The sequence below is a fragment of the Theropithecus gelada genome, chromosome 16 (assembly GCF_003255815.1).
Source record: "Theropithecus gelada isolate Dixy chromosome 16, Tgel_1.0, whole genome shotgun sequence".
Lineage (NCBI taxonomy): Eukaryota > Metazoa > Chordata > Mammalia > Primates > Cercopithecidae > Theropithecus > Theropithecus gelada.
The window spans coordinates 14,969,114-14,978,273 of NC_037684.1; the positions used below are offsets into that span (position 1 = coordinate 14,969,114).

Sequence of the window (9,160 nt, forward strand, 5' to 3'; positions counted from 1 at the left end):
CAAAAAAAAAAAAAAAAAAAAAAAAAAAAATTTAATATGGATTATATGTTGCAATAATATTTTGGATATATTGAGTTAAAATACATTTTAAAATTAAATTAACCTGTTTCTTTTTAATTTTAAAAAGGTGGTTAACAGAAAATTTTAAACTATATGTGGCTCATATTATATTCCTACTGGACTTTAGGCAGTTTAGACCTTTAGGCAGTTTCCCCTCTTCTAAAATGCCCTAAATCAAGATTACACTCAGCTATAAGCATTCTTTCCTACATGGTTCAGTAGCAATAATGGCACACAACTGGGTTAAAATACAAGCTTCACAGTATGGCAGTTCAAATGGTAGCAAGAACTTAGAGGAACCAGACTCCTCATACAGTACTGCTGGACAAAACAATCTGGCAATGCCTAATAAATTTAAAATGTACTTATATCAATCTGACATTTCCACTTCTAGAAACATATCCAAGAAACCTATGAACATACGCACAAGGAGACACGTCCAAACTAGCATTATCTGTAGGGCAGAGGCCACCAAGCCACCCACCAAGATTTTGTACTCTTTTTCCATAATGTAGAGTTGTTTCTTGGAATTAACTGCCAAGTCAGCAATTCATTTCCCAGCCCCCTTTTTTAGGAAATGTAGGTCCCAGGTTGTGTCATATGACTTGAATTCTAGCCAATGGAAAATGAACAGAAGTGATATATGCCACTTCTAAGGACTGGCCCTTAAAAACCTCCAAACACCATTCTCCACTCTCTTATGTTCACTGGATGAATGCTGATACCTAGAGCAACGTTGGAAACCACAGGTTAAAAATGACAGAGTCTCCATCAGCCTGGGTTCCTTAATGACTTCACAGAACACAGCTCCTCCTTCTCCACTGAAGGAACTCTATATGGGCAAGAAATAAACTAAAATTATGTTAAGTCTTTGAGATTTTGGGATGTATCCATTAGAGCAGTCAGTATTAACTTAATGTATGTGTAAAAATTAAAAACAGCCAGGCGCAGTGGCTCAAGCCTGTAATCCCAGCACTTTGGGAGGCCGAGGCGGGCGGATCACGAGGTCAGGAGATCAAGACCATCCTGGCTAACACAGTGAAACCCTGTCTCTACTAAAAAATACAAAAAATTAGCCGGGTGTGGTGGTGGGCACCTGTAGTCCCAGCTACGCAGGAGGCTGAGGCAGGAGAATGGCGTGAACCTGGGAAGTGGAGCTTGCAGTGAGCCGAGATCACACCACTGCACTCCAGTCTGGGCAAGAGAGCGAGACTCCGTCTCAAAAAGAAAATAAATAAATAAATACAAAAAAATAAAAATAAAAAATAAAATAAAAAAATTAAAAACAACTGACATGTCCATCAATAGGAGTTTGGATAAATCATAGTATAATCATACTATAGAATGATATATAGTAGCTACAATGAAAGAACTAGATCTACATCTATCAACATGAGTTTTTTTTTTAAGTTTAACCTCAAAATAGCTAGTTACCAAAACTAATTTTTAAAACACATATGTTGACCATACAAATTAATATGTAATAAGTAAGGGTGGGAGAATTATAAGCTCTTAACTTTTATGTTTCTTACACTTGCATTATCAATATTATGTTTAACCCATGATTTTGTCATAGAAACTTTTTTTTTTTAAACAAGGTCTCACCCTGTTACCCAGGCTGGAGTGCAGTGACATGATCATGGTTCACTGCAACCTCAACCTCCTGGGCTCAAGCAGTCCTCCCATCTCAGCCTCCTGAGTAGCTGAGCTAAGTTTTATACTTTATTTGTAAAGATGAGGTTTTGTCATGTTGCCCAGTCTGGTCTCAAACTCCAAGACTCAAGCAATCTGCCTGCCTCAGCCTCCCAAAGTGCTGGGGTTAGAGGAATGAGTCACCAAGCCTGGCCATCTTCACAGGAACTTTTAAAGCCAATTTTCCATTTCATGAGGGTTAATTTTGTTAAAACCGCAAAATATAATCCATAAATCCATTATTCAGGTACAGATAAACTATAATAATAATGGCCTAAAAATTGGAGAAAGGATGCCACAGTCAAACCCATGAGCTGTGGAATTTGCACTCCCTCAGAATACCTCACTTACTATGCTTCACATGAAATCAGTCATCATACAGAACAAGTTGCCAATCTCAATAAATATGTCAAATATTAATAGCACTTAATTTCATATGTTATATACAAATAAACAGATTCTAAAGTTTTCTTCCTTTGCCCCAATGAAGTATTTTAGGTGCAATTCACTTTGGAGACCTCTGGTCTAGTGACAAGAGATATAAATATTTGTTGACAAAAAATAATAAAATAAACCAAGTACTTCCAAGAAGAATGGCATTGGGTATTATGGAAAGGAACACAGAAGGGACCTCTAACTCATTATGAGTGTGAGGACGGTAAACAAAGGCTTCCTCAAGGAAGAGTGTTAAACAGAGAACTAAAAAATGGGTAAGAGATTGGATTGTGTTGGGAGTGGCTTTTGGGGGAACACAGTATTCCAAGCAGAGGGAAAAATATACTATGTGCAAAGGTACAGAGGCAAAAGAGAACACAATACATTCAAACAAATACATTCGTTTAATATAGCTGAAGTGGAGTTTCTGGAGGAGTAGAATTGGGATGAAGTGGGTGGATAGTGATTCCAGAAATAAGATTAATGAAGTAAGATTATAAGTCCTTACTTTTGGATTTTATCTAGAGGGCAAAGGAGAGATAGGTGATGAAGGATATGTAGTAAAAAATTTAACCTTGTCCAAAGAGAGGTCCAGATGTTGCCTCCAGCTCCTGGGAGGTAGCCTCTAAACCCCTGGAATTTCTGGAGTAATATGAGTAGTCTTACTATTCATGATGGGTCTCTTGAACTACATAGTATGAGCCTAACCTCTGGAGAGGGTAGACTGGAAACTGAGTTCAACCATGCAATCAATCAATAAATCTCAATGAAAACTCTGCTGAGGTAAGAGGATCATTTGAGCCAGGAGTTTGAATCCAGTGTAGGCAATACAGTGAGACCCCATCTCTTTAAAAAACAAAACAAAACACAAACTCTATACACACCAAAGTTTAGGTGAATTTCTTGGGTGGGCAATACCCTGTATATATTTCCATACATCCATACATTCATGCTGGGAGGGTATGGAAGGTATGTTCCCTGAGAACAATGGAAGTTTCATATCTTCAACAACTCTCTTCGACTCTACCCTAGGCATCTTTCTTCCTTTGGTTCTAATTTGTAGCTTGTCTTTTTAATGAACTGTATCCCTAAGTATAATAGCTTTCAGTGACTTCTATGAGTTTTTCTAGTGTATTACTGAATCTGAGGATGGTTTGGGGAAACCCCCAAACAGGAAGTTGATGTCAGAAGGGAGGATGGTCTTGTGTAGCCTCTTCATTTGAAATTTGTAGTTGCACCCTAACCCCTTACAATAGGATCAGAAGTCTTGGGCAGACTTGGCAGTGTGGAAGACTGTGCCCTTAACCTTACAGTTTGGCTAACTCTGGGTAAAGGTAATGTTTAACCAGTGTGACAATTAAGCATTTTGTCTACACTGGGGAAAATATATTGCAGAAGGGTAAGACTGGCAAGAGACGACAATGACAGTGGGAATGGAGAAAGACATATTTAAGAGATATTTACAAGGTAGAATTAACAAGATTTGACTGAATGTGAGAGATGAAAGGAGAAGTCAGGGATGGACCTACCAGAAAGAGTATCAGGTTTTAGTTTTGTTTGTTTTGGGGGCAGTAAAGAGGGTTGGAGGACGGAATTCTGTTTTAGACAGTTTAATCTGAGGAAATTTTGACATCTAGGTAAAGCTGTTCCAGCAATCAAAGCAAGGATGAAGATAGAGTCAGGAGCCTTTAGCATAACTACAATAACTGAAGTCATGTGAGAGACTGATATTGACTAGGGACAAATAAGTCAACCAGACAAGAGAAGGTCAAGGACAGAACACCAACATTAAAGGGGTAGGCAGAATATTAAAAGCTCACAGAGAAGAAGTGGGGTAGCCTGAGAAGCAGGAGAAAAACCTGGAAAGCATGATTAACAATGAGTGGTATTTTTCCTCTTTTTGCTTATGTGAATGTTCTCCACTCCTTTATTTAAATGTGAATGTTTATTATTTTTGAATGAGAAAAAATGTGCAATTTAAAAATAGGTATTATATAACATGCATCCATATATTTTCCCATTTATATATTTGTAAATTAGATAAAGTTTAATGATTTTCTGACCTAATCCAAAGTCATTAATGATTCACACAATTCAATGTAACTGAATTATTAGCCTCTATAACCAGCGATTTTCTTTTCCAAGACATGTTTAAAGTGTCCACCCTCATTATTACTGAAAGCCATCTGGAACTACTTAACTTTGCCAGACTCTTGGGATACTGGTTTCCCCCTTGGGAAATCCAACTCAGACTAAATGAATAACTGAGGAAACAACTGTTCTGAAAATATGATGACAATATAGCTGTAATAACGACTTCATCTTCGTCTCACAGTCTACTGGTAAAAAATGGAAAGAAAAAAGACTTCAGGGCCGGGCGCAGTGGCTCACACCTGTAATCCCAGCACTTTGGGAGGCCAAGGCGGCTGGATCACAAGGACAGGAGATCGAGACCATCCTGGCTAACATGGTGAAATCCTGTCTCTACTAAAAATACAAAAAATTAGCCGGGCGTGGTGGCGGGCGCCTGTAGTCCCAGCTACTGGGGAGGCTGAGGCAGGAGAATGGCATGAACCCAGGAGGCGGAGCTTGCAGTGAGCTGAGATCAAGCCACTGCACTCCAGCCTGGATGACAGGGCGAGATTCCGTCTCAAAAAAAAAAAAAGACTTCAGAATATTTGTTTCTTCTGGATTAAAACAAATATGTTATCTCTAGTATTGTACAGAGAAATTAAATACAAAATATTGACCTATATAAACTAGACAGATAGCCCTATATTCACATCTCCTGTAAGATCAGTTATACCCTTATTTACAAATTATCTCAAAGTTATAAAATCTCTCGCTTCCACCTTTTCAAAGGACAGTCTCTCCTTAACCTCAGAAATTCTCAGATTGTCATTGAAATTATTTTAATCTCTTGGGGGATTTAAATTTGGAGAAAGGAGTAAAACACAGGTACCTTTTTTTTTTTTTTTTGAGACAAAGTCTCACTGTCACCCAGGCTGGAGTACAGTGGCTCACTGCAGCCTCAACCTCCTGGGCTCAGGCAAGCCTCCCACTTCAGCTTCCCAAGTAGCTGGGACTACAGGTGCATGCCACCATGCCCAGCTAAATGTGTTTTTATTTTTTATTTTATTTTGGTGGGGGAGTGGAAGATGGGGGGACAAGGTCTTGTTCTGTCACCCAGGCTGGAATGGACAGCAGTAGGATCTTGGCTCACTGCAACCTCCGCCGCCTGGGTTCAAGCGATTGTCGTGGCTCAGCCTTTTGAGTAGCTGGGATTACAGGCATGCGCCACCAGGTCCAGCTAATTTTTGTGTTTTTAGTAGAGACAGGGTTTTGCCATGTTGGACAGGCTGGTCTCAAACAGGTGATCGGCCCGCCTCAGCCTCCCAAACTGCTAGGATTACAGGCATGAGCCACCGCGTCCAGCAAAAACTGTTTTTTTTAACCTGTTAAAGACCTTAAAGATACTTTACATGAACAAGCCAACCATTTTATATCTAAATAAAAATACATTAACAGCGTCTGTACAAAACACAATATAAATGATGAAATCTCTGATTTAAGGTGAAATGTTTTCCAACTTTAATTTTGCTAGTTTTATTTCAAATCCAAACTTCTGTTCTCAACTAGATGGCCATTTTATCATTTCAGTTTTTTCTAGTTTATACCTATATCAAAATTATCTTGCTTTTTTTTTTTTTTTTTTTTTAGACAGAGTCTCGCTGTGTCACCTGGGCTGGAGTGCACTGGCTCAATCTCGGCTCACTGCAACCTCCGCCTCTCCGGTTCAAGCGATTCTCCTACCTCAGCCTCCTGAGTAGCTGGGATTACAGGCGCGCGACACCACGCCCAGCTAATTTTTGTATTTTCAGTAGAGACGCAGTTTCACCATGTTGGTCAGGCTGGTCTCGAACTCTTGACCTCATGATCTGCCACTTCGGCCTCCCAAAAAGCTGGAATTACAGGAGTGAGCTACCGCTCCGGCCACTTACCCCTTCTATATGAAAAAACACGTATCCCCTTGCCACCATCTTTAAATTTAAGTTTCATTAAAAAAAAAAAAAAACAAAAACAAAAAAACCTTCTTACATGGCAAATGTTCAGGGTTGTACTAAACTAATGACCTTATTTGGACATTCTCTAAAGTTTGCATTGTGTTTAATTCTGCAAACTGCATTTGTAAAGGTAAGAATTAACTGTCAAGATAGAGCTAGTCTGCTGCTAAGATAAATTCCTTTAATAAACATTTCCATTTTATTTTAAGCAGGAAGCTTTATCTTTAAATAGTGTAAAAAATTACATCTCAGAAGCCCTTTTCTATGATAGTTTACAAAGACCAGATATACTCTAAAATGTTAATACTGTTTATCTCTGGGTGGTGGTATTACACGCCATTTTATATTTTACGTTTCTCAAAAAGCATTATTACCTTTCTAATTGAAGGTAAAACTGTAATTGAACAGTATTTAGAAATTAAATTTTAGATACCTTATATTCTGAGACATCAACACAGTCCATTTCTATAGAAGATTTGTTAAATGATTTTCCCCTATTGATAAACTGCTGCTTTAACAGGAGAATGATTTGATCAGGTGTCTATTAGCTTGGATGAAGACAAAACAGGTTTATTTTCCAGGCCCTTCTTTTATTTAGGCTTTTGAGAAAATCCCAAAAGTGAGTTTGAACTTAATTACAGTGAATCTTGCAGTAGTAAACTTTTTGGATGGCCAGAGTAACACCTTTCATTACAACTATCAGCTGAATGGCAAAAGACTTCTCAGGTTTACCAATGTTTTCAGAGACTTACTAGTATTCTCCTCTATCATTATTTAACAATTCCATTAAAAAACGCAATTGTAAACCGTTTCTATTTCAGGCCTATAAAAACCAGAACTGGGATGAAAGGCAAAGCCTTGACCTTTCTATTTTAGACTTTCATCTGTGTAGCTAAGCCATCTGCTTTCTCCCCACCCCACCCCACCCCATCTACTTAATGGACTGAAAATACTGCACCTAATTGCAGTTTAATCAAAACAGCCTGACTTTTCCACTTTAATGAATTACGGCTCTTTCACCCGAAGGCTCGCTTGCAAAATTTTGCTTACCCTTCCCTCTCAACTCCTTCCCACCTCCCTCAATTATGAAATGTCAAATGTCTAAACTAAGAGACTAGGCTCCCCTGTATGGAAACATCTAAAAAGCCCTTCGCTTTCAACATTGAGCACCTGACGGAAAATCTACTCCAGTCTCTCATCTGGATATGGGGCCGGGAAAATCATCATTGTTGTTGCAGTTACGCAGGAGGCACCTCGCAGCTCAGACTAGAAAGGAGTCGCGTCTCTGCCGCCAAACAACAAGGCACTCTGCCCGGGAAAAGACAGACTGGGGTGGGAGGAAACCTCCGGGAGAAAGAAGGGAGCTGGGAAGAAGAGGGAGCTCAAGCCTGGGAGGAAGGACCTTTCCAGTCAGGAAAGGGAAAGGTTGTGTGAAGTGGAGCTAGACGCTGGGGGCCGAGGTGAAGGGGGATGAGGGGCCCGGGCCCAGCGGGAAGGCGCGGGGGCTCAGGAGAGCGGCTCCAGGGCCAGGCAGGAGGCGTGGGGGCCGAGGCGGGCGTGGGCAGCTCTCAGCCGACCGCCCGGGTCCGAGCAGCGGGGGCGCTTTTAGCGGCGGCAGGCGCGGGTGCGGGGGAGACAAGCAGAAAAGAGAGCAGTTTGAGGGGCCGAGGGAGCCGCGTCCGAGGCCGGCGCGGTGGGGACCGCGGGCCCACCCCCAGCCGAGCCCAGCTACTTAACTATTTGTAGAGCTGCTGCAGGCACAGGTCCAGGCTCTCGCCCTCCACCTCCTCGCGGGTGATGCGCTCTGACAGCGGCCGCGGGAGCGGGGGCAAAGGCGGTAGCTGGGGCTGCGGCGGCGGCGGCGGCACGGCCGAGTGCCCCGAGGGTGCCGCCGCCGTCGCCGCTGCCTCCTCCTCCACCTCACCCTCAACCACCGCCACCGCCTCCTCTTCCACCGCTTCCTCCTCGGGCTCCGGGTCTTGCTCCTGGTCCCCCTCTTCCGTCGCGGCTACCGTGGCCGCCTCCTCCCCGGGTTCCTCTACCGAAGCCTCGGCTGCCTCAGCTTCTACCAGTTCAGGTTCGGGCTCGGGCTCGGACTCGGGTTCGGGTTCGGGTTCGGGTTCGGGTTCCGGCTCCGGCTCGCCGCCGCCGCACGGTCCGCGAAACTCGCCCAGGAATAGCTCCAGGAAGCGCCGGTAAGTTTTCTCCTCAGGGATGCAGCCGGCCATCGCTGCTCATGCCCCGGGACAGACCGGGAAAAGGGTTGGGGGAAGCTCAGGAAGGGTAAGGGGCTGCTTTTGAGCCTCGGGCTCCTGCAAGGGCGGTTAACGGCCGCACCGGCACGAGCGATCAGCACTAGGTTGCCTGGAGAGGGCTCCCGCAGGCGTGCGCGCCGCCGAGCACGGACGTGCGCGACCCGGGGGTGGAGCGCGCCGCCCCTCTCGGATCTGGAGGGAAAGTTGGTGGCGGGCGCGCGCAGGGTCCAGCGGCGGCCCACCCTTTATTCCTACGGAGAGCTCAGCCCACGCTGCCTGGAGACTGTCGCCATGGCAACCGGTTCTAATTAAGCATTGCAGGGTCCCTCCCGTCGAGTCCGCGGAGTCGAAAGGACACTCCACTCGCCCGCTCTCCAACTCTGAATGTCTTTATTGGCTGGATACCCTACCCTCACGTGGTTAAGAGTGAGCTAAGACATCTCCAAGTCTAGCTGTTGGTTCCCACTTGGGTTGCTTGGATCCCAGTTGGATGTACTTCCGTTTCCTTATCTGTTCCTTGCCTTAGCGTATGTTTTGAAAGACACCACACTGTGAACACCTTTCGTTGTAGACAGTCTTTGAATAAGTAGTTTTCGGGCAGAGGGAGCCTCAAATACCTACCAAGTGATAAGTTCCTTTGCATACGTTCTCTCA

General features: G+C 43.4%; 1 protein-coding gene across 1 annotated transcript in view; it reads right to left on the bottom strand.

The window, feature by feature from the left end:
* The window catches only part of PPM1E (protein phosphatase, Mg2+/Mn2+ dependent 1E), a 227,425-nt gene extending 218,818 nt beyond the window's left edge, over positions 1-8,607 (bottom strand). Inside the window, exon 1 of the mRNA XM_025362817.1 lies at positions 7,989-8,607. Within this exon, the coding sequence (XP_025218602.1) occupies positions 7,989-8,479 (491 nt within the window). The 5' untranslated portion in view covers positions 8,480-8,607. The remainder of the gene's footprint in view (positions 1-7,988) is intronic.
* Between the last annotated feature and the right edge of the window lie 553 nt (positions 8,608-9,160).